The sequence below is a fragment of the Neoarius graeffei genome, chromosome 24 (genome assembly GCF_027579695.1).
Source record: "Neoarius graeffei isolate fNeoGra1 chromosome 24, fNeoGra1.pri, whole genome shotgun sequence".
Taxonomy (NCBI): Eukaryota; Metazoa; Chordata; class Actinopteri; order Siluriformes; family Ariidae; genus Neoarius; species Neoarius graeffei.
In genome coordinates this window covers 22,957,020-22,983,544 of record NC_083592.1, presented here as the reverse complement: position 1 = coordinate 22,983,544, position 26,525 = coordinate 22,957,020, and the positions used below count along the sequence as shown (strand labels likewise).

At 44.5% G+C, this 26,525-nt stretch overlaps 1 protein-coding gene across 1 annotated transcript in view; it reads right to left on the bottom strand.

Annotated features, from left to right (window-relative positions):
- Positions 1-14,888: 14,888 nt before the first annotated feature.
- LOC132872229 (regulator of G-protein signaling 3-like) overlaps positions 14,889-26,525 on the bottom strand; it is a 47,473-nt gene continuing 35,836 nt past the window's right edge. Inside the window, exons 14-16 of the mRNA XM_060906898.1 lie at positions 24,822-24,883; positions 19,876-20,042; positions 14,889-16,886 (exon numbers count right to left, since the gene is read on the bottom strand). Of these exons, the coding sequence (XP_060762881.1) occupies positions 16,695-16,886; positions 19,876-20,042; positions 24,822-24,883 (421 nt within the window). The 3' untranslated portion in view covers positions 14,889-16,694. The remainder of the gene's footprint in view (positions 16,887-19,875; positions 20,043-24,821; positions 24,884-26,525) is intronic.

Genomic DNA, 26,525 nt, shown 5'->3' with positions numbered 1-26,525 from the left:
TCTCTAAGGGAGCGCCCAGCCACCCTGCGAAGGAAACTCATTTCAGCCGCTTGTATCCGCGATCTTGTTCTTTCTGTCATTACCCAAAGCTCATGACCATAGGTGAGAGTCGGAACGTAGATCGACCGGTAAATTGAGAGCTTCGCTTTTTGGCTCAGCTCCTTCTTCACCACGACGGACCGGTAAAGCGACCGCATCATTGCAGAGGCTGCACCGATCCGCCTGTCGATCTCACGCTCCATCCTTCCCTCACTCGTGAACAAGATCCCGAGATACTTAAACTCCTCCACTTGAGGCAGGACTTCTCCACCAACCTGGAGAGGGCAAGCCACCCTTTTCCGGTCGAGAACCATGGCCTCGGACTTGGAGGTGCTGATTCTCATCCCAGCTGCTTCACACTCGACTGCAAACCGCCCCAGTGCATGCTGAAGGTCCTGGTTTGAAGAAGCCAACAGGACAACATCATCCGCAAAAAGCAGAGATGAAATCCTGTGGTTCCCAAACAGGATTCCTTCCGGCCCCTGGCTGCGCCTAGAAATTCTGTCCATAAAAATTATGAACAGAACCGGTGACAAAGGGCAGCCCTGCTGGAGTCCAACATGCACTGGGAACAGGTCTGACTTACTGCCGGCAATGCGAACCAGACTCCTGCTCCGTTCGTACAGGGACCGGACAGCCCTTAGCAAAGAGCCCCGAACCCCATACTCCCGAAGCACCCCCCACAGAATACCACGGGGGACACGGTCGAATGCCTTCTCCAGATCCACAAAGCACATGTGGACTGGTTGGGCAAACTCCCATGAACCCTCGAGCACCCTATGAAGGGTATAGAGCTGGTCCAGTGTTCCGCGACCAGGATGAAAACTGCATTGTTCCTCCTGGATCCGAGGTTCGACTATTGGTCGAATTCTCCTCTCCAGTACCCTGGAGTAAACTTTCCCTGGGAGGCTGAGAAGTGTGATTCCCTTATAATTGGAGCACACTCTCCAGTCCCCTTTCTTAAAAAGAGGGACCACCACCCCAGTCTGCCACTCCAGAGGCACTGTCCCCGACCGCCACGTGATGTTGCAGAGGCGTGTCAACCAAGACAGCCCCACAACATCCAGAGACTTGAGATACTCAGGGCGGATCTCATCCACCCCCGGTGCCTTGCCACCGAGGAGCTTGCAAACCACCTCAGTGACTTCGGCTTGGGTAATGGACGAGTCCACCTCTGAGTCATCAGCCTCAGTCTCCTCAGTGGAAGACATGATGGTGGGATTGAGGAGATCCTCAAAGTATTCCTTCCACCGCCCGACAATGTCCCCAGTCGAGGTCAACAGCTCCCCACCCGCACTGTAAACAGTGTTGGCAGAGTACTGCTTCCCCCTCCTGAGGCGCCGGACGGTTTGCCAGAATTTCTTCGAGGCCGACCGATAGTCCTTCTCCATGGCCTCCCTGAACTCCTCCCAGTTCCGAGTTTTTGCCTCTGCAACTGCCCGAGCTGCAGCACGCCTGGCCTGCCGATACCCGTCAGCTGCCTCAGGAGTCCTGGAGGTCAACATAGCCTGATAGGACTCCTTCTTCAGCTTGACGGCATCCCTTACTTCCGGTGTCCACCACCGGGTTTGGGGATTGCCGCCACGACAGGCACCGGAGACCTTGCGGCCACAGCTCCGAACAGCTGCGTCCACAATGGAGGTAGAGAACATGGTCCACTCAGACTCAATGTTCCCCACCTCCCTCGGAAGCTGGGAAAAGCTCTCCCGGAGGTGGGAGTTAAAGACCTCCCCAACAGAGTGCTCGGCCAGACGTTCCCAGCAGACCCTCACCATACATTTGGGCCTGCCAGGTCTGTCCAGCTTCCTCCTCCACCAGCGGATCCAACTCACCACCAGGTGGTGATCAGTTGACAGCTCAGCCCTTCTCTTCACCCGAGTGTCCAAGACATAGGGCCGGAGATCAGATGAAACGACTACAAAGTCGATCATCGACCTCCGACCTAAGGTGTCCTGGTGCCACATGCACTTATGGACACCCCTATGCTCGAACATGGTGTTCGTTATGGACAAACCGTGACTAGCACAGAAGTCCAATAACAGAACACCACTCGGGTTCAGATCAGGGAGGCCGTTCCTCCCAACCACGCCCCTCCAGGTGTCACTGTCGTCGCCCACGTGAGCATTGAAGTCCCCCAGTAGCACAATGGAGTCCCCAGTCTGAGCACCCCTCAGTACCTCTCCCAGGGACTCCAAGAAGGCCGGATACTCTATACTGCTATTTGGCCCGTAGGCACAAACAACAGCAAGAGCCCTCTCCCCAATCCGAAGGCGCAGAGAGGCGACCCTCTCGTTCACTGGGGTAAACTCCAACACATGGCGGCTGAGCTGGGGAGCTATAAGCAAGCCCACACCAGCCCGCCGCCACTCACCATGGGCGACTCCAGAGAAGTGGAAAGTCCAGCCCCTCTCGAGGAGCTGGGTTCCAGAGCCCAAGCTGTGCGTGGAGGTGAGCCCGACTATCTCTAGCCAGTACCTCTCAACTTCCCGCACAAGCTCAGGCTCCTTCCCCCCCAGCGAAGTGACATTCCATGTCCCAACGGCCAGCCGCTGTGTCCGGGGATCAGGTCGTCAAGGCCCCTGCCTTCGACTGCCACCCAATCCACACTGCACCAAACCCCTACTGCTACCTCTGTGGGTGAACCCACAGGAGGTCGGGCCCACGTCACCTCTTCGGGCTGAGCCCGGCCGGGCCCCATGGGCAGAGGCCCGGCCACCAAGCGCTCGCATACAAGCCCCAACCCTGGGCCTGGCTCCAGGGTGGGGCCCCGGCTGCGTCCTACCGGGCGACGTCACGGTCCTGGATTTTTTCTCCATAGGGGGTTTTTGGTGAACTGCTCTTGGTCTGGCCTGTCACCTAGGACCTGTCTGCCTTGGGAAACCCTAACAGGGGCATAATGCCCCTGACAACATAGCTCCTAGGATCATTCAAGCACACAAACCCCTCCACCACAATAAGGTGGCAGTTCTAGGAGGGGTCTTCTTTCTGAAACTGTTTAAGTAAATGTTTTAGTTGGTCAAACTGAATTAAAAAGTCCCACCAAATTTACAAATGTTTCCATCACGCAGATTTTCTTCATACACCCATGCTGATGTTTAATGCTAATAATCCTGCAATTACCAAGTGCATTGATTGTACAGCTGATATGTATGTCAAGCCTATGAAACTCCATAAAAGACAAAAATCACAGAGCTGAAAATGACAAAATGATGAGTAAACCACTGAATTTTCCAGTAACCCGGTTATTTTTTTGTTTCCAGTTTTTGTTCATTTTAATTACAAGTGCATCTTTAGTGCGCATATATATTTACAGTATTTTCCCTGCAGAGTATTCCATCACATTTTATTTTTATTCTACTTATTACATTCTATTTTAATCCTTTCCATTTGCGTGAAATTGTGCAGAATTAAACTGAATAAGATATTTAAACTTTGACAGGATGTATATAAAATTTGCAGTAACTCATAGCTGTTATATAATTTTGGAGCCTATCTATTAACGTTCATAATAGCGAGCTGCTTTATACATAAATTTACACAAACTCAGAAGCTCTCCTTGGATACAAATATGTAACCGGTTTGAACGTGTGGGTGGAGCACAGAGGATGGCAGGACAGAGATCAGGTGTCACAAAAGGCTTTATTGCCACACTTTTCAGTCTAACAATCTTTTGGAACATACAGAGACACACACACTAGCGTCTCGTCCAGGGAAGCTCCCTCTGCTGTCGCTCTCCCTCCTTAAATAGGGCGCGGTCACTGGGAAGACACACAAACACAGGTTAATTGCCATCAGGTGTAGTGATTCTGCCACTTACCTTCCCTGACTCCGCCCTCCTGTCACAGACCAGCGCTTGACCACGCCCCCGCTGCCACATACCCCCACCACCCGACTCAGGCCGGGCGGCCGTCCGGCCTGCAGCCGACTTCCCCCCCCTTGACGGGAGAGGAAGTCCGCCACGACCATCTGCGCCCCTGGCCTGTGGACCACCTTGAAATTGAAGGGTTGGAGTGCCAGATACCAATGGGTGATCCGCACGTTGGCATCTTTCATGCGGTGGAGCCACTGGAGGGGCACGTGGTCTGAACAGAGGGTGAAAGGGCGCCCCAGCAGGTAGTAACGGAGGGTGAGGACCACCCACTTGATCGCCAGACACTCTCGATCGTGCTGTAGCACCCCTCACGCACTGACAGCTTCCTGCTAATGTACAGGATGGGGTGGTCCTCCCCCTCCACCTCCTGGGACAAAACTGCCCTCAGCCCTCTGTCCGACGCATCGGTCTGCAACACAAAGGGGAGAGAAAAGTCAGGGGAGTGTAAAAGTGGCCCCCCACACAGTGCAGCCTTTACCTCCGAAAAAGCCCACTGGCATTGCTCCGTCCACTGGACCGGATCTGGTGCCCCCTTTTTAGTGAGGTCAGTCAGCGGGCTGGTGACGTCCGAATAATTAGGTATAAACCTACGGTAATAGCCAGCCAGGCCCAGGAACTGCCTCACCCCCTATTTGGTCTTGGGCCTCGGGCAGGCCGCAATCACTGACGTCTTATTAATTTGGGGACACACCTGCCCGTTGCCCAAGTGGAAGCCCAGATACCGTACTTCCACCCGCTCAATCACACACTTCTTTGGGTTGGCTGTGAGCCCCGCTCGTCTCAGCGACCTAAGGACGGCCCTCAGATGTTCAAGGTGTCTCTGCCAGTCATTACTATAGACGATAATATCATCCAGATAGGCGGCCGCATATGTGGCGTGAGGGCGGAGGACCCTGTCCATCAGCCGCTGAAACGTAGCAGGTGCCCCAAACAGCCCAAATGGAAGGGTGACGAATTGGTGTAAACCAAACGGTGTGGAAAAGGCCGTTTTTTCTTGGGATAGTGGAGTCAAGGGGATCTGCCCATATCCCTTCGTCAAATCCAGCGTCGAATAAAAGCGAGCAGTGCCGAGTCGATCGAGCAACTCATCAATACGAGGCATTGGGTACGCATCGAATTTAGACACCGTGTTGACTTTTCTGTAGTCCACACAGAACTGGACCGACCCGTCGGCCTTGGGTACCAAGACCACCGGGCTGCTCCAGTCACTGTGGGACTCCTCGACGATGCCCATTTCGAGCATGGTCTCGAGTTCTTCCCGAACCACCTTTTTTTTTGTGTTTGGGTAATCTGTAAGGGCGGCTACGCACTACTACCCCCGGGGGCGTCTCTATGTGGTGCTCTATGAGGTTGGTGCGACCAGGCAGGGGCGAGAACACATCCGAAAACTCGGTCTGCAACTCAGCGACCTCCGTGAGTTGGGTTGGGGAGAGGTGGTCTCCACAGGGGACCGGAGAGGTGCGTGATGCCAATGCCCTCTTTTGAACCTCCGGTCCCAGCTCCGCCTTCTCCGGAACCACCGACACCAACGCCACGGGGACCTCCTCATTCCAGAGTTTAAGCAGGTTGAGGTGGTAAATTTGTAGTGCCCCGCCCCTGTCCATTCGCCTCACCTCATAGTCGACGTCCCCGACTCGCCGTGTGACCTCAAAGGGCCCTTGCCACTTGGCGATAAATTTGGAGCTCGAAGTGGGCAACAGTACGAGTACTTTATCTCCCTGGGTGAACTCTCTAAGGCACGTACCCTTGTTGTACAGGCGGGCTTGCCGTTCCTGGGCCTGCCGCAAATTCTCCTGGGTTAGGTGGGTGAGTGTGTGGAGTTTTGTGCGCAGGTCCATAACGTATTGAATTTCGTTCTTGCTTTGTGAAGGTCCCTCCTCACAATTTTCCCGCAGCACGTCTAGGATGCCGCGCGGTTTACGCCCATATAATAATTCAAATGGGGAGAACCCCGTGGAGGCTTGGGGAACCTCTCACACTGAGAACAACAAGGGCTCGAGCCATTTATCCCAATTATGTGCGTCCTCACTTACGAATTTTTTAATGATATTTTTAAGGGTGCGATTGAACCGTTCTACTAAACCATCCGTTTGTGGGTGATACACACTGGTGCGGATCGGCTTAATCCCCAATAACCCATACAGTTCGCCCAGTGTCCGTGACATAAATGTAGTGCCTTGATCAGTCAGAATCTCTTTCGGGATTCCGACTCGGGAGATGGCGCGGAAGAGTGCCTCTGCAATACTGCGTGCTGAGATATTGCGCAGAGGCACTGCTTCCGGGTATCGCGTTGCATAGTCCACCAGAACTAATATAAAGCGGTACCCTCGTGCTGACCGATCTAATGGCCCGACGAGATCCATCCCAATTCTCTCAAATGAGGTCTCGATCAATGGAAGAGGGTGCAAAGGCGCTTTTTGAACGGCCGCTGGATTTACTAATTGGCATTCGCGGCATGCCGTACACCACCTACGAACATCGCCGCGAATCCCCGGCCAATAGAATCGGGCCATTATTCGGGCTAGGGTTTTATCCTGCCCTAAGTGTCCAGCCATGGGATTAAAGTGAGCCGCCTGGAATACCAATTCCCGGCGGCTCTTTGGAATTAAAACTTGCGTGACTCGCTCCTTAGTTTGAGTGTCCTGCGTCACTCGGTATAACCTATCCTTCATAATTGCGAAGTAGGGGAAGGATGGGGTGGCGTTCGGCTGGAGCATTTGACCATTGATTACTCTCACTTGGTCAAACGCATGTCGCAGAGTCTCGTCTCATGATTGTTCTAATGGGAAATCCGCAAGGGATTCCCCAATAGAGAGAGGAGGAGCCGGCGGCTCCTCACTCTGACGCGGAGATGACGTAGACGGCTCTGTGACAGCTGCTCCCACCAAAGCGACACCGGGACCTCCCCCTGTCAAATGGCAGGACCCACTCTTTACTAGGCGTGTCATTAACCCCTGAAATCCCGGCCAATCAGTCCCCAAAATTAAAGAGTGGGTAAGGCGAGGATTAACCGCCCCCTTCACTATAGATTTTTCCCCTCTGAAAAAAATGTGGACCGACACCAAAGGGTAGCTGTGAACATCCCCATGCACACACAACACCTTCACCCCCTGTGCTCCCCCCAATGCCTCATTTTGCACCAGGTTTTGGTGAATTGACATCTGATTACAACCCAAATCCACCAACGCCTGATATGTAGCCCCTTGGATACTCACCGGTATGCGATACGCTCCGGCCTGATCAAGGGCGGCCTCTGGCGCGTCGGGGATCCGAACCACCGTGCCCACTTCCATTGCCGTGCACTGTTGTTGAAGGTGGCCCGGCTCCCCGCAGCGCCAGCAAACTGGCCCGGGCTTTCCCTCTGCACCGGTGTTCTGGGGCTCACTCACCTGAGGTGGGGGAGAGACAGACACAGAAGGGAGAAATGGGAGGGCACCGTGGGTGCGGCGGGCTGGCTGGGGTGGTGCTGGCCCCCATCTCCACGGCGGGGGAATGGGGCGAGGACAGGACACAGAAGGAGGGGGAGAGAGAGAGAGAGAAGAGGAGAGAAGGGTAGGTGTCGTCTGCTGTCCTGCTGCCGGAACAGCCGCCAGATGATCCTCCGCCAGCTCGACTGCCTGATCCAGCGACGCCGGGCTGTGGCACTGGACCCACTCTGCGGTTCCTGCTGGTAAGCGGGCGATGAACTGTTCCAGCACCACCTGGTCGATGATCCCCTCGGTGTCACGATCGTCGGCCCTCAGCCACCACCAGCAGGCGTCCCGGAGCTGCTGGCCGAACGCGAACGGCCGGCCGACCTCCTCCAAGCGCAGAGCGTGGAAGCGCTGGCGCTGCTGCTCTGGTGTGCACCCCATGCGCTGGAGGACGGCCCGGCGGAGGTCCGCGTAGGCCAGCTGGTGGTCGGCAGGGAGCTGTAGTGCGGCCAGCTGTGCCTCTCCCGTTAGCAGGGGGAGGAGGCGCGCCGCGCGCTGCTCCATCGGCCACCCTGAGGCTTCTGCGACCTGTTCAAATAGCGTGATGAACGCCTCGGGGTCATCCTGTGGGCCCATCTTGGTGACGGTGAGGGGAGACGGGCCCGCGGCCGGAGCGCTGGTGGACCCCGCCGACGCGAGGAGGTGCCGGAATGCCTCGCGGTCTTCCTGCTGGGCCAGCACCAGGGCTTCGAAGCGGCGCTCTTGTTCCTTCCGGAGTGTGACGAGCGCCTGGTGCTGGCTTTGCTGGGCCGTGGCGAGGGCGTGGACCAGGTCGGCGAACGGGGAGGACTCCATGAGGCTGATCGGTTGGTGCTCCACTCTGGTCTCGGGTTTCAGCACCACTGTAACTGGTTCAAACGTGTGGGTGGAGCACAGAGGACAGCAGGACAGAGATCAGGTGTCACAAAAGGCTTTACTGCCACACTTTTCAGTCTAACAATCTTTTGGAACATACAGAGACACACACACTAGCGTCTCGTCCAGGGAAGCTCCCTCTGCTCTCGCTCTCCCTCCTTAAATAGGGCGTGGTCACTGGGAAGACACACAAACACAGGTTAATTGCCGTCAGGTGTAGTGACTCCGCCCTCCTGTCACAGACCGGCGCTTGACCACGCCCCCGCTGCCATAAAATATTTTTTAAACCAACCAGATTTTCAAGATTATCATATTTGCATGCTCCTGTGAATGATTTACAAATTAACTTATTCCTATCAAGGTTGATTAAAAGGCTCAATGCATGTGCACAAACAGATGTATGCCAGCCAGACTATAGGCCTTTGACTAATGGTTCAACAATGACAAATATAAACATCCAGAAGTTTTCTGGTTGGTGTGGAGACACAGTGGGTTGCATTGTTACCTCAAAGCTCCAAGGTCTCCAGTTTGATCCTGAACTCAGGTTACGATCTGTGCAGAGTTTCTTTTTGGTTTTCTGTCTGTATGGGTTTCCTTCAGGTTCTCCAGTTTCCTTCAATTTGTCAAAATATACCAAGTGTTATATTTATTAAATTTTCCCTATGGTGTGTGTGTGTTTCTTTATTTTCACTCCCAGTGTTCCCAGGACAGGCACTAAATCCACTTCAGCTCTGAGCAGGATAAATAGGTGACTGAAAGAGTGAGTGAGAAATGTTTTCTTAATATTATGTTTATGTGCACACCAGTTGGTTAGTATATCAACTAACTACATCTATATCAACTAACTACATCTATATCTTCAGTATCAAGATCTTCAGTAGTATAATGTAACAGTTTCAAAGATCTTCAGAAATCCTTCCAACCAAATCACATACAAACATGTAAAAGGGAAGGAAAAGTAAAGCTTTCATATTGATTCAAAAACCTGTTTTTAGGCTTCAAGGCCTGAATCATCAAAATACTGTCTTGTCTTCTTACCCATGTCTAATTTCCTTTTAATTTGTTTTTGTAGTATATTAGTCCTTGGGCTTACAGGGATGTACAACCCCGATTCCAAAAAAGTTGGGACAAAGTACAAATTGTAAATAAAAACGGAATGCAATAATTTACAAATCTCAAAAACTGATATTGTATTCACAATAGAACATAGACAACATATCAAATGTTGAAAGTGAGACATTTTGAAATTCCATGCCAAATATTGGCTCATTTGAAATTTCATGACAGCAACACATCTCAAAAAAGTTGGGACAGGAGCAATAAGAGGCTGGAAAAGTTAAAGGTACAAAAAAGGAACAGCTGGCGGAACAAATTGCAACTCATTAGGTCAATTGGCAATAGGTCATTAACATGACTGGGTATAAAAAGAGCATCTTGGAGTGGCAGCGGCTCTCAGAAGTAAAGATGGGAAGAGGATCACCAATCCCCCTAATTCTGTGCCGACAAATAGTGGAGCAATATCAGAAAGGAGTTCGACAGTGTAAAATTGCAAAGAGTTTGAACATATCATCATCTACAGTGCATAATCTCATCAAAAGATTCAGAGAATCTGGAAGAATCTCTGTGCGTAAGGGTCAAGGCCGGAAAACCATACTGGGTGCCGGTGATCTTTGGGCCCTTCGACGGCACTGCATCACATACAGGCATGCTTCTGTATTGGAAATCACAAAATGGGCTCAGGAATGCTTCCAGAGAACATTATCTGTGAACACAATTCACCGTGCCATCCGCCATTGCCAGCTAAAACTCTATAGTTCAAAGAAGAAGCCATATCTAAACATGATCCAGAAGCGTAGATGTCTTCTCTGGGCCAAGGCTCATTTAAAATGGACTGTGGCAAAGTGGAAAACTGTTCTGTGGTCAGACAAATCAAAATTTGAACTTCTTTATGGAAATCAGGGACACCGTGTCATTCGGACAAAAGAGGAGAAGGATGACCCAAGTTGTTATCAGCGCTCAGTTTAGAAGCCTGCATCTCTGATGATATGGGGTTGCATTAATGTGTGTGGCATGGGCAGCTTACACATCTGGAAAGACACCATCAATGCTGAAAGGTATATCCAGGTTCTAGAGCAACATATGTTCCCATCCAGACGACATCTCTTTCAGGGAAGACCTTGCATTTTCCAACATGACAATGCCAAACCACATACTGTATCAATTACAGCATCATGGCTGCATAGAAGAAGGGTCCGGGTACTGAACTGGCCAGCCTGCAGTCCAGATCTTTCACCCATAGAAAACATTTGGCGCATCATAAAACGGAAGATACGACAAAAAAGACCTAAGACAGTTGAGCAACTAGAATCCTACATTAGACAAGAATGGGTTAATCTTTCGATTACGTTCATTATGTCTTATATTAAATATAGTTTTTTTTTTTTTTCTTTTTTATCAGACATCTAATTTATTGGGTTTGTTTACCTGACATGTTTCGACGTACAACTTCCGTCTTCCTCAGAGTGTCACCGGATGTTAATTGGTGACGCATCTTTTATCAGCTGCTGTTTCTGAAGGCGTGGCCTTCCTGTCTGGTTTGACAGGTCGGTCACGCCTTCTACTGTCTGTTTGTCCCCTGCAAGATGGCACTCCAGGTGTGGGAGAGCATGTATGCTCCCTCATCCCGGTTGATGGTCCTCGGGCTTCGCTTACGGATCTCCATGGCCTCCCTGATCCAGCGCTGATGTTTGTTATCTTCTGTGCGGATGACTCTGGCATTCCCCCAGTCCATAATGTGATTTTCCCTTTTACAGTGATCTGTTATAGCTGACTTATAATTTTCCTGTTGTGCCTTTTCTTTTATTGTTCGGGTTTGTCTTGTAGCTGTCTCCTTTTCGCACTCTTTCTTATGTTCATGTTTTCTTGTGCTGAAACTCCTTCCTGTCTCCCCAATATAAGTTTTATTGCATAATTTACATGGAATCTCATATATGGTGTTGCATCTGTTGTCCGGATGTATTCTGTCTTTGGGATGCACCAGGATCTGACGGAGTGTTGTGTGTGGTTTGACAGGTGTGTTAACATTGTGTTTCCTCATTACTCTTTGAATGCGTTCAGTTATTCCCCTGATGTATGGTAATGTAACTACTCCCCTGTGTTCTTGTTTGTTAGTTTGTTTTTTCTCTTTCTTTTGTGTTTTGTTGTTTTTAACCTGTTTCGCCCCTTTGGATATTGCCCATTGTGGATATTGACATGCTTTCAGTGCGTGTTGTATATGTTGTTCCTCCTGTTCTTTGTCCTGTGGATCTGTAATTATTGCTGTGCGTTCATGTAATGTTCTAACTACGGATATTTTGTGCATTATGGGGTGTTCGGAAGTCCAGTTTAAATATTGGTCGGTGTGTGTGGGTTTTCTGTGTTCTTTTATTTTGATATCCCCATCTTCTGTGTGTTGTATTTTTAAATCCAAAAATGCTATTGACTGCTCCGTTTCTTCTTCATGTGTGAATTTTATATTGCCGGTATTGTCTATGGTGTTAAGATGGTCGGTGAGTTGTTGAGTGTGTCCCCTCTTTACTTTTTCCAATATGTCGTCCACATACCGTTTCCAGAGTGTTGGTCTGTATTCCGCTGGTATTGTGGTGAGTGCTTTTTGCTCCAGATCCTCCATGAAAAAACCGCACATGATGGCTGATAGTGGGTCTCCCATGGCAAAACCTTCCTTCTGTCTGTAGATTGTATTCCTGAACTGAAAGTATGTGGATGTGGCGATGAATTGAAGAAGCTGAGTGATGTCTTGTACGGTGAGGTTTGTACGTTTCTTGAGCGTCCTGTCTGTTTTTAATTTGTCTTGTACTATCTGTATGGTGGCTTCCGTGGGTGTTCTGGTGAAAAGAGATATGACATCATGTGAAATGAAAACTTCATCTTGCTGCATTTTTATGTTTTTTAGTTCTTCTGCCAGATGTTTTGAGTTTTTGCAGTGTTGGTCTGTGAGTCCTAGTAATGGTTTAATTATTTCGGTGAGTGCTTTTGATAAGTTGTATGTGACCGAACCAATGCTATCTACTATGGGGCGTAATGGTGTTCCTGGTTTGTGTATTTTTGGTGTGCCGTAAATCCTGGGGATGACATTGGCTGTGGGTACTAAATGATTGTAATCCTGCTTATCTATTTTATTTTCATTGAGTAGTGGTATTAGTAGTGCTTTAAGTTTCTTTTTCTTGTCTTCTGTTGGGTCTTTTTTTAATATTTCAAATGCGTTGTCGCTGAGTAATTCATTCATTTTTCGTTCATATTCATCAGTGTCCATAATAACTGTTGTTCTGCCTTTATCTGCTGGGAGGATTGTGATGTCTTTATTTTTTGCTAATGTTTTCATGGCTTTGGCTTCCTGTTTGGTGATGTTGCTGGGTGGTGGTTTGGCCGTTTTCAATATACCAGCTATTGCGTTTCTTAGTGCTGCTTTTTGTCCCTGATCCTGTATTTTCTCACATGCTAACTCAGTTGCCAGAATGAATTCGTCGTGTGGTATGTTGTTCGGTGTGACAGCGTAGTTGAGTCCTTTTGCTAGTATACTGCGTTCTGCTTGTGAGAGTTTGTACCTTGATATGTTGTAAATCCATTTGTCGTTGATGTGTGCGTGCTCCGGTTCTGCCTTCTTTTTCTGTGCGATGAGTTTGTCCAGTTTTCGTATTTGTCGGGTTTTTGTCTCTGTGAATTCCTGTTCGTGTATGTCTGCCAAGTGTCCGTGTATTGCTATTTCCATTTCCTTGTTTTGTGGAAACCGGCGTTTGAAAGTTTCCGTCTCTCTGTGTAGTTCGCTGTTGATATTATTTAGTTTATCCGTTGTGCACCGTATCCGTTCTTTTACCAGAGTCATCCGCACTTTCCTGATCATCTTTTCCACGTTTCTGGTTGGAATCGGGTTCTTGATGTTCAGGCTGGCCGGTACGACTTCCTCATCCCGGCAGCGCAGATTGAATCTCAGGTGATTCCTGTAGCGTGCCCGTTTCCGTGTCAATCTCTCTAGGCGGCGAAACTCCTTGATGCTTTCGTCTCCGTAACTAATTCTTAATCTTTCGATTACGTTCATTATGTCTTATATTAAATATAGTTAGTTTTTTTTTTTCTTTTTTATCAGACATCTAATTTATTGGGTTTGTTTACCTGACATGTTTCGACGTACAACTTCCGTCTTCCTCAGAGTGTCACCGGATGTTAATTGGTGACGCATCTTTTATCAGCTGCTGTTTCTGAAGGCGTGGCCTTCCTGTCTGGTTTGACAGGTCGGTCACGCCTTCTACTGAAAGAAAGAAAAGGCACAACAGGAAAATTATAAGTCAGCTATAACAGATCACTGTAAAAGGGAAAATCACATTATGGACTGGGGGAATGCCAGAGTCATCCGCACAGAAGATAACAAACATCAGCGCTGGATCAGGGAGGCCATGGAGATCCGTAAGCGAAGCCCGAGGACCATCAACCGGGATGAGGGAGCATACATGCTCTCCCACACCTGGAGTGCCATCTTGCAGGGGACAAACAGACAGTAGAAGGCGTGACCGACCTGTCAAACCAGACAGGAAGGCCACGCCTTCAGAAACAGCAGCTGATAAAAGATGCGTCACCAATTAACATCCGGTGACACTCTGAGGAAGACGGAAGTTGTACGTCGAAACATGTCAGGTAAACAAACCCAATAAATTAGATGTCTGATAAAAAAGAAAAAAAAAAAAAAAAAAAACTAAGAATGGGTTAACTTTCCTATCCCTAAACTTGAGCAACTTGTCTCCTCAGTCCCCAGACGTTTACAGACTGTTGTAAAGAGAAAAGGGGATGTCTCACAGTGGTAAACATGGCCTTGTCCCAACTTTTTTGAGATGTGTTGTTGTCATGAAATTTAAAATCACCTAATTTTTCTCTTTAAATGATATATTTTCTCAGTTTAAACATTTGATATGTCATCTATGTTCTATTCTGAATAAAGTATGGAATTTTGAAACTTCCACATCATTGCATTCCGTTTTAATTTACAATTTGTACTTTGTCCCAACTTTTTTGGAATCGGGGTTGTAACAGTTTCAAAGATCTTCAGAAATCCTTCCAACCAAATCACTCTCCCACCAGCACATGGAGCTTCATCCTGAACAAAATACCAAGGCATACAGTTTAGGGTGTGTGTCTATATCTATCTATCTATTGATCTATCTATCTATCTGTGTGTTTCATATTTAATATAGTTCAGTCAAAAGACAATTTTTGAATGCAGTGGACTATTGATCAGTGTCAGGTTTAGGTCACGAATTCAAATCTCAGCAGCACCAAGCTACCACTGCTAGGTCCTTGAGCCCTAAACCGCTCAGTTGTATAAATGTAAAATGCAATGTCCTTTCATTTCTGTAAGTCGCTCTGGATAAGGATGTCTGCCAAATGCCATAAATGTACAAAGATTATAATTTGTTTATTTATGTGACTGACATTTAACCATGATTAGCTACTGCCCATTAATGGTATGAAAAATGAAGTGCATTAATTATGACAGTAAAAAAAAAAAAAAAGAAGTCTGACTAAAATGAGAATAATATTGATTAAATATTCCTGATGCAGAATAGATCCTAATGCAAATTTGTTGTACAGTATAACGGAACTACTGTCATGTAGTTTTATTAAATCGCAATATACAGCATTCACAGGCAGCAGTAAGTGGATGGTGAGCACACAAATAAATACAGTCAAAATCATAATTATAGCAAGAAGTTAGGATTAAAAAAAAGCAATTTAATATAAACACATATCTTGCAGAAGCCTAAAACACTGAAGTGCTGTCCCTTAAATGAACATGGAATTTATGACTTCTGACCTATGCACTAAATATATGCTCTTTGCTTAGTTACTCCACAGCAACAAGGGGAAAAAAAAAACACAATACACTGAGGTTTTATCATTGTTTAACATCTCAGATGTATACTTAAATAACAGAGCCTCCTTTCAAACAGGAAACAAAAACATTCTCAGCAACAAAAAGGTTTTACCATGACACTCCCCTAAACCTTCATAATGCTTGTCTCTTTATAATCACCTATATCTGCAGACATAAAATTTCTCATTAAAATAATAAAGATGCCCATTTAGTTATAACTGTTATGAGGTCAGCTGGTGGGGTAAGCTCATTTATTGCACTTTTAAATGAAAACGGGTAGACATGGAATTAAGTCTACAGTCCTGAAAATGTGATGTGTATTAAAACCAGACTGATACTGACCTGAAATGCTGCATTTGCAACGGATTGGATTTGATTTTTTACTGATTCGATCTGCTGACAAAATTAACCCTTTCTGGAAAAAAGTTAGACAGTGGTGAAAGGGTTTAATAAACATGTGGCACCCCCCCCCCCTTTTTTTTTCTTGTATAAAAAGCCATCTGGGATGGCCGGTTGGATGTTTATTTCCATTATACGCTCATTGGAAATATGGTCAAAGCTCTGAAACAGCTTTTGTAATTATCAAATGAAAAAAGGTCAGTACGTGTTATTTCAAACTTGCTGGAATACACAAATCACTTGTTATGAAATATTATTACAAAGTTGAGCAAGTTTACCTGCTTTTGCTTCTCTTTACAACTTAAGTTTAACACAATCACTCTGACTTGTTCTAATTCCTACAGACTCTTAAGCTCAGGTTTAATCTATGTTGTCAAAGCTCTTTTTTTTCCTACTGAAAACTCATACAAGCAAGTCCATGGTGTAAGAGTCTACTTTAAATCAGTTGATTTATGTAAGAGGGCATTCATTGCTTCTGTTTACACTTTCTTGAGATACAGGCAGGTGACAATTAAAAGGAAAAAACAAAACAAAACATAAAATTCTTAGTAAGGCCCAACACAAATCACCAGAACAGATCCACCACACCTTGGCATAAATTCTACAGGTCACTGGGACTGTACGGTGGGGATGAATGTCATTCTTCCAAAAGCTATTCCCTTGGTTGATGTTTATTGATGATGATGATGATGATGACGACGACAGTGGTGGTGAAGAATGTTGTCTCCCGCCCAAGCATGAGAGAGCCACCAGTTCTTCCTTTGTCACCCATCTGTGCCTTGTTCACTTTGTATAATTGGTGAAGGCAGATTACAACACAGTTCCATGCTTCAAGTTTGCCTCCTTACCTAACATGCTTTTCACCCTCTGGATGCTGCCAATACAGCCACAGAAATCAACATTGCAGAACAAGCACATATGTTGCTTTACCAGCATTATCCAACAGGGGGCAGCATTGAATCAAAATATACCTCACCGGTACATACTGAGTTTATATCAACACAAAACACACAGTGGTATACACAGGCTGGAGAGTCTGGCCAACAAACACTGTTTGGCATCCATTTAATGTGGAAAGCTGCATATCTCCATGCTACTGAGAGATGTTAATACTCAGCAGTTAGAATCAGCAACTTCAGGAAAGCTCTGTAGTGGCGCTCTCCTTTTGGTGGATTAAATCCAGGTAAAGGTCGGATCGGAGGAAGCGAGGGTATGGGTCTTTCTCCATGAGTCCAAAGATCCGGCTCTGGGCCAGATCAAAGCAGTCAGTGCCAATACTTTCCATGTTCTCCTTGGTCTGCTCTCTGGTGTAAGAGTCCAAATTAACCTGGGACAGCAGAAAAAAGAAAAATCACGTGATCGTCAAATTTAAAGTACCCCAGGACACAGGAAGATGATTTTTAAATGGCTTTAACTGTAAGGAATGGTGTTTGAGTCAGAGTAACAGGAAAGTTACATTTTCCCCATAAACACAGACTTCCAGTAGGCATATCAGATGAAAATTCAAATGCAATCCAAATTGCTTGAAACGGATCTCCTTGAATTCAGGAATGAATGTAGAACATAATTTTTACAGAATTCAAATGTTTATCTGTTCTTGAGATATTATAAATCAAAGACTGAAAAAAATGCCTTAATTTTTTTAGAAAACTGATGTAATATGTATGAAAATAACATGGTCCAAAAATGGGCCTAATTAACGAATGAGATCAAATGTTTTTTTCTTAATAACTTTTTTTCAAGCTATTTACATGCAAGTTGGCAGCCACATAGGTGGTTGTATACTGAACACAAAGTTTGAAAAATTAGTAAAAAAAAAAAAATGATGCAAATTAGTATTGATTGTGCTAATTAGGTAAAACTATCTCATTAAACTCAATAGAATAAAAAGGAATAACAGATTATTTCTAATACCCTCTTTGTGCACTGTAGGCCTTTGTATTTCTCAAAAGAAGGGCATACTAGTTTTATACAGGGTTAGTCAAAATTATGTTAACACTAATGGATTATTTTTATTATTCTTATTTTTATTATTCTTTAAATGGTATTGTTGCTTGCTGTTTTTTTTTTGTGTTGAACATGATGGCAAACAGGTTGAGACCATCCTGTAAATCATCTTGCACATATGATTTATGTTTTGTGAATAAATGGTTTCTACCATTTGTGTTAACATAATTTTGACTAACCCTGAATTAAAGAATATAAAATGATATTCACAGCTTTCAAGGCTAACCTCAAAGGGGGAAAAAAAAACCTGTGAGCCACATCCAATAAACAATTCGAATTGAAATTTACACTTGCGTTTCTGACTTCCGTTTTTTTTAAATATCATTTCTGACAACTAAGAGCTCAATATTTTATCAAAACAACTACAGTTACATTCTAAAATAGTTATTTATTTACATGAATCAGTTTGATTTGGAAAAAAAAAGTAGGTAAAGCAATGAAAACTCACTTCAAAGTCTCCTGTGAAGCATAACATGAAAACTAGCTGAGGGAAAATTTTGCTGAATACTTAAGCAGAAACATTGAGAGCTAGAGAACATCCCTGTAAAAGTTATCTGATTGATATTTGAGTAGTCCAGTTGGAAACCGATGAGAAGAGAGCCTGACCACTTTCCCGTGACTCAAAGCACCAGCAGTTTCCCGACGTCACGCAAGCAGAGAGCGCACTCTGTTGTACCAACTTCAACCTGCTGTTACTCCCAAAGTACTGAGCAGATCTTAGATAAATTTCTTTGGAAAGCAGAGATAAGCTTTTTAATGATAGTATTCATGATAGAAAATATTCAAGAGTGACGGGTTTGTAAACTTAGATGAGCGTCTGCACGCACAATTTTCACACCACGGTCAGCGAGCATCTGATATACCTACTTCCAGCAATAATAGAACTGTCACTAGGCCAGTTTTTTTTTTTTTTTATGTCTGGGACATGAAAAATATATTTTAGCAATTTAATATACTACATAGATTAAAAAGTTTGATAGTTTTAAATTTAAAACTATATGTTCACCGTCCACTTTAATATGAACACCTATACACCTGCACATTCATGAAGCTATCTAATCAGTCAGTCTTGGCAGCAGCGCAATGCAAATAATCATGCAGATACAGGTCAAGACCTTCAGTTATTGTTCATATTAAACATCAGAATGAAGAAAAAAGTGTGATCTCTCTGATTTTGATCATGGCATGGTTGTTGGTACCAAAAGGGCTGATTTGAATATTTCATAAACTGATCTGCTGGGATTTTTGCACACAACAGAGCGGTGTGAAAAAAAAAACCCACACTGAGTGAGTGACAGTTTTGTGGGTGGAAATGCCTTGTTGATAAGAGAGGTCAGAGGTAAATGGCCAGACTGATTCAAACTGCCAGGAAGGATATAATAACTCCACAACCGTTGTGAGCAGAAAAGCATCTCAGCAAGCCCAAAACATCAAACCTTGAGGTAGCTGGGCTACAACAGCAGATCACATCAGATTACACTCCAGAACAGGAATTTAAGGCTCACCCAAATTTGACAGTTTGGAAGAGATTATATCTATAAGATCAGAGGAAATTACCAGAGTGGTCTGAGCTGACAGGAAGTCTATAGTAACTCAAATAAGCACTCTTTATAACTGTGGTGTGCAGACAAACATCTTAGAACACACAACTGTTTGTTACACAAACTGTCCAGTGTGTGCCCATGATAGCCTCTGATTCTTATTCTTGGCTGACATGAGTGGAACCTGATGTGGTCTTCTGCTGGTGCATAGCACATCCACCTCAAGGTTTGACATGTTGTGCATCGAGATGCTTTTCTCCTCACCATGGTTATAAAAACTGCTTATTTGAGTTACTATAGACTTCCTGTCAGCTCAGACCACTCTGGTAATTTCCTCTGATCTTTCTCATCAACAAGGTGTTTCAGCCTGTAGATCCTATGCCTCCCCCCCACACCATTCTGTGTAAACTCTCGAGAATGTTGTATGTGTGAAAAATTCCAGGAAACCAGCAGTTTATGCCATACTCAAACCAGCCCATTTGGTAACAATAATGATGCCACAATCCATGTCACAGAGATCATACTTTCTTCATTCTAATGTTTAAAGTGAACATGACCTGAAGCTCTTGACCAGTATCTACATTATTTTTTGCACGGAGCTGCTACCACATGATTGGCTGATTCGATAAATGCATGAATGTGCAGGTGTTCCTAATAAAGTGAATGGTGAAGGTATGTCCTGGGCTGCATTAACCATATATGCCTGAAGAAATTTTCACTGGCACATTGTTATTGACTGCGAAACTCTTACACTTGTTAATAGCCTACCTCTTTAGATGACTGGATGGAGATGTACTGTTCATATATCTTTTTCGCTCTTGAAGCCATCTTGGATAGAGATTTGATCCTTCTGTAGTCCTCACAAGCGAGCCAGAAATCTAGATTCTCCTCACTGAACTCTGTCTGCAGGAAGGAGTGGAACACGGCGAGTCCATCTGTCAAAGCAGATAACATTTACCTTAAATGGCATGTTTCAAAATGCTAAAAAAGAAAAGGAATTTTAAATGGATATAGTTGTGGTCAGAGGTCATACAGGGTCATGAATGTCATCATGGACATGAATATCTTGTCAATATTGGCCTTTCAATGACTGCTGTGATTTGTTCATTTTCTGTGGCAGAATGATTGTACAACATACATCTTTAATAGAAAAAAAATGGTGCACAAGTCTTAATTCATTTTGGGGGTTCTGAAATTAACACGGAGAAAATACACTGAGTGCAGAATTATTAGGCAAGTGAGTATTTTGACCACAACATCCTTTTAATGCATGTTGTCCCACTCCAAGCTGTTTAGGCTTGAAAGCCTACTACCAATTAAGTATATCAGGTGCTGTGCATCTGTGTAATGAGAGGGGGTGTGGTCTAATGACATCAACACGCTATATCAGGTGTGCATAATTATTAGGCAACCTCTTTTCCTCTGGCAAAATGGGTCAGAAGAGAGATCTGACAGACTTTGAAAAGTATAAAATTGTGAGATGTCTTGCAGACGGATGCAGCACTCTTGAAATTGTGAAGATGTTGAAACGTGATCACCGAACAATCAAGCGTTTCATTGCAAATAGTCAACAGGGTCGAAAGAAGCGTGTGGGGAAAAAAAAGGCGCAAAATAACTGCACATGATCTGCGGAAAATCAAGCGTGAAGCTAACAAGCAGCCATTAGCATCCAGTTCTGCCATATTCCAGAGTTGCAACATTCCTGGAGTGTCAAAGAGTACAAGGTGTGCAATACTGAGGGACATGGCCAAGGTAAGGAAGGCTGAAAAACGACCACCACTGAGTAAGGCACACAAGATAAAACGTCAAGACTGGGCCAAGAAATATCTTAAGACTGATTTTTCTAAGGTGCTGTGGTCTGATGAGATGAGAGTGACTCTTGATGGACCAGATGGATGGGCCTGTGGCTGGATCAGTAATGGGCACAGAGCTCCACTCCAACTCAGACACCAGCAAGGTGGAGGTGGAGTACTGCTATGGGCTGGTATCATCAAAGACGAGCTTGTTGGACCTTTTCGAGTTGAGGATGGACTCAAACTCAACTCCCAGACCTACTGCCAGTTCCTGGAAGAAACCTTCTTCAAGCAGTGGTATAGGAAAAAGTCAGCATCTTTCAAGAAGAACATGATTTTCATGCAGGATAATGCTCCATCTCATGCGTCCAAATACTCCACTGCATGGCTAGCCAGTAAAGGTCTGAAAGGTGAAAAAAATAATGACATGGCCCCCTTGTTCACCTGACCTAAACCCCATAGAGAACCTGTGGTCCATTATAAAACGTGAGGTCTACAAAGAGGGAAAACAGTACACCTCTCTGAACAGCATCTGGGAGGCCGTGGTTGCTGCTGCACACAATGTTGGTCGTGAACAGATAAAGAAATTGACAGAATCTATGGATGGAAGGCTTTTGAGTGTCCTCATGAAGAAGGGTGGCTATATTGGTCACTGATTTGTTTTTGTTTTGTGTTTGAATGTCAGATATGTTTATTTGCAAATCTGGAGTTGTCATATCAGTGTACCTGGTGAAAATAAATAAGTGAAATGGCTACATATTTGGTTTTTATTAAGTTGCCTAATAATTCTGCACAGTGAAAGTTACCTGAACACATACATATTCTCCTAAAATGGCCAAAACTAAAAACACCCCACTCTAACTTCCATACATATTCAGCTTTGATATTTATGAGTCTTTTTGTTTGATTGAGAACATAGTTGTTGTTCAATAATAAAACTAATCCTCAAAAATACAACTTGCCTAATAATTCTGCACTCCGTGTACATACAGGATCAAAAATATCCATATGTCCCCTTAGATTAGTAATTCACTGGTGCCGAAAGTACCAAAATGTCTTTTAACTTGCTATGGCCAAAGCCTCTTAATTTCCTCTTAGTGGTCATGATTGACTACAGCTGGTATCTGTGCCAACATAAAAAGTGTGTTTTTGACTAACATTCACTGGATTGACAAAACACAGTACAACAGGAAAGTCCAAGGAGCTCAGTGAAGATCTGAGAAAGAGGATCAAGGATTTACACAACCCAGGAATGCCTCTTAGAGCCAATTTTAAACAACTGCAGATGTCAAACAGTTGTATGTGAGTACAAGTTATTGGGAGGTGTAGCAACTTTGCCAAGCTTTGGAAGAAGTCCCAAATTGTTATGCTCAGCTGAGAAGAAAGTGGTTCAGATGGTCAGAAACAACCCAGTAACCACCAAGGCACAGGCCTATCATGAACTGGAAGCTGCTGGAACATTAGTGTCACTGCCTACAGTCAAATGAGTTTTACATCGCCATGGACTGAGAGACTGCCGTCCAAGAAAGAATTCCCTGCTCCAAAATAGACACCTTCAAACTTGACTAAAGTTTGCAGCTGACCACATGGAAAAGAAAATGCCTTCTGGGGGAAAGTTTTATGGTCAAATGAGCCAATTATAAAGTGCTTTGGCCACAATGACCAGAGGTACAGAGGAGCACTGTACTACCTGTTAAATATGGTGGTGGTAGCAACATGTTCTGGAGCTGTTTTGCTGGCAGTGGAACTGTTGCATTGCACTAAATGGATGGAATAATGAAGAAAGAGGACTACCTCAGTATTCAACAACCTCAAACCATCAGAAGCTTGGACACAATTGGGTGTTCCAGCAGAAAAATTACCCAAAATATACATCAACACTGACTGTGGAATGGATGAAGCAAGCTAACATTAAGCCTTAAAGAAAAGTCCTGACCTCAACCATATCAAAAATATTTGGACCGTGCTTAAAAGTTGGGTTCATGCCAGGAAACACACAAATGTAATTGAAGTCTATACCAAGTCTGCCAAGAAAAGTAGTCAAATATCTAATCTGAATTCTGCCAGAAGCTTGATGACTACCAAAAACATCTGGTTAAAGTAAAACTTGCAAAGGGACATTTAACCACATATTACAGTGGTGCTTGAAAGTTTGTGAACCCTTTAGAATTTTCTATATTTCTGCATAAATATGACCTAAAACATAATCAGATTTTTACACAAGTCCTAAAAGTAGATAAAGAGAACCCAGTTAAACAAATGAGACAAAAATATTATTCTTGGTCATTTATTTATTGAGGAAAATGATCCAATATTACATATCTGTGAGTGGCAAAAGTATGTGAACCTTTGCTTTCAGTATCTGGTGTGACCCCCTTGTGCAGCAATAACTGCAACTAAACGTTTCCGGTAACTGTTGATCAGTCCTGCACACCGGCTTGGAGGAATTTTAGCCCAATCCTCCATACAGAACAGCTTCAACTCTGGGATGTTGGTGGGTTTCCTCACATGAACTGCTCGCTTCAGGTCCTTCCACAACATTTCGATTGGATTAAGGTCAGGACTTTGACTTGGCCATTCCAAAACATTAACTTTATTCTTCTTTAAACATTCTTTGGTAGAACGACTTGTGTGCTTCGGGTCATTGTCTTGCTGCATGACCCACCTTCTCTTGAGATTCAGTTCATGGACAGATGTCCTGACATTTTCCTTTAGAATTCGCTGGTATAATTCAGAATTCATTGTTCCATCAATGATGGCAAGCCATCCTGGCCCAGATGCAGCAAAACAGGCCCAAACTATGATACTGCCACCAACATGTTTCACAGATGGGATATGGTTCTTATGCTGGAATGCAGTGTTTTCCTTTCTTCAAACATAACACTCCTCATTTAAACCAAAAAGTTCTATTTTGGTCTCATCCGTCCACAAAACTTTTTTTTTCCAATAGGCTTCTGGCTTGTCCACATGATCTTTAGCAAACTGCAGACGAGCTGCAATGTTCTTTATGGAGAGCACTGGCTTTCTCCTTGCAACCCTGCCATGCACACCATTGTTGTTCAGTGTTCTCCTGATGGTGGACTCATGAACATTAACATTTGCCAGAGTGAGAGAGGCCTTCAGTTGCTTAGAAGTTATCCTGGGGTCCTTTGTGACCTCACCAACTATTACATGCCATGCTCTTGGAGTGACCTTTGTTGGTCTACCACTCCTGGGGAGGGTAACAATGGTCTTGAATTTCCTCCATTTGTACACAATCTGTCTGACTGTGGATTGGTGGAGTCCAAACTCTTTAGAGATGGTTAAGTAACCTTTTCCAGCCTGATGAGCATCAACAACGCTTTTTCTGAGGTCCTTGGAAATCTCCTTTGTTCATGCCATGATACACTTCCACAAACATGTATTGTGAAGATCAGACTTTGATAGAATCCTGTTCTTTAAATAAAAAAGGGTGCCCACTCACACCTGATTGTCATCCCATTGATTGAAAACACCTGACTCAAATTTCACCTTCAAATTAACTGCTAATCCTAGAGGTTCACATATTTTTGCCACTCACAGATATGTAATATTGGATCATTTTCCTCAATAAATAAATGACCAAGTATTATATTTTTGTCTCATTTGTTTAACTGGGTTCTCTTTATCTACTTTCAGGACTTGTGTGAAAATCTGATGATGTTTTAGGTCTTATTTATGCAGAAATATAGAAAATTCTAAAGGGTTCACAAACTTTCAAGCACCACTGTAGGTGTGCTGTATGTATATTTTTGAATTTCATGACAAATCCAAAATGACATGCATGCCCCTGTATGTAAACTTCTGGACACAATTGTAAATAAATTATTTTTGTAAAACACTGTGCTATAGTACAATAAATATACTATAAAATGACTACCATAGAAAGCAAGATGTATTTACATTTGTGAGAGAGCAACAGGTCAAAAGATTCTCCCCATTTAAGAGCTTCTTCTGGAGAAGGCCTAATAAAGCAACAGAGCAGAGAAGGTGGTTAAAAACCCCAATAGGCCTCTTCTATTACATTCCTTGAATTTTTGCTATCCTGCATTCCATTTACTCTACACCACTGATGACCGAAAGACTTAACCCTTGATAACTTTATATTTATGACCATTTAACACTTTCATAAATCACATTCACATTCTTCTTTTCATTCGGTTATATTACAACCCCAATTCCAAAAACAAAAGTTGGGACACTGTGTAAAACAAATAAAAACTGAATGTGAAGATTTGCAAATCATGGAACCCTATATTTCATTGAAAATAGTACAGTGACAACATATCAAATGTTGAAACTGAGAAATTTTATTGTTTTTTGAAAAATATATGCTCATTTTGAATTTGATGTCAGCAACATGTTTCAGAAAAGTTGGGACGGGGCAACAAAAGACTGAAAAAGTTGTGTAATGCTAAAAAAAACTAATGCGACACTACATTAAAAGTAGGCCCGTGTCTGGAGTGGAAATCAATGTATGGGCTCAGGAACACTTCAGAAAACCATCATCTGTGAAAACAGTTCATTACTACATCCACAAATGCAAGTCAAAATCATATACAAACAATATCCAGAAACACCGCCACCTTCTCTGGGCCCGAGCTCTTTTATGATGGATGAAGGCGAAGTGTAAATTTGTCCTGAGGTCTGACGAATCAAAAGTATACATTCTTTTTAGAAATCATGGGCACCACATCCTCAAGTCTAAAGAGGAGAGGGACCATCCGGTTTGTTATCAGTGCACAGTTCAAACGCCAGCATCTGTGATGGTATGGGGGGCATTAATGCAAATGACATGGGTACGTAGCTTGTACATCTTGGAAAGCAACATTAATATTGAATGATATATACACATTTCAGAGGGGAGTTCAAGGAAAGTGAAGTGTTTTACTGCCTCTCCTTTCCAGGTGTAGTGCATGCTGTGGTTCATTGTTTGCTTCGCAAGCATTAGTTCCTATGTATGGCCTCTCCTACACAATTGTGTCCACAACAGCACCTTCCCATGGTACTCACTGTTTTGAACCAAGTCTGTTTGTGTGGCGCGACTGAATGCCCGGCGGTATATCTGGGTGGGCAGACTGAGCTCGTTAGCCTAGTTTTCAGCAGTCAGTCTAGGAGACGGAAAACTCTAATTTTTTTTAAACCCAGGCAGATGGAACCTGTAAGCCTTTTTAGGCATTCATCTAGGGGTTAAGGCCCCCGACAACCGCCTAGTCCTTGTTGCAGCAGAGGCGCTTCAAGGCTGCAGCACTCCTTTCCCAGCGTCTCGACTATGTCTTGCCCTGGATCTCAGATAGATTGAATGCGAAGTTTGTGCACCCGGTTCATAATCACACGCATGCTGCTTAATGGATTATAACTCAGGGATTTCAATGTTACCGCATTTGGGGCTTTAACCGATGCGCTGGCACCGGCACCAGCAAGAAGTTGGCGAAGTCCGGATACTACTACTGCGTACGAGGCAACCGACGCGCCACCCAACCTGGCATTGGTGACAAGTATGCGAAGTCCAGGCCCTTCTACCCGAAGAGCAAAACACATTGAAACTACTCTCAAGCTTGCATCCTGGAATGTAAGGACTATGATGGATTGTGACAAAAATCGCCC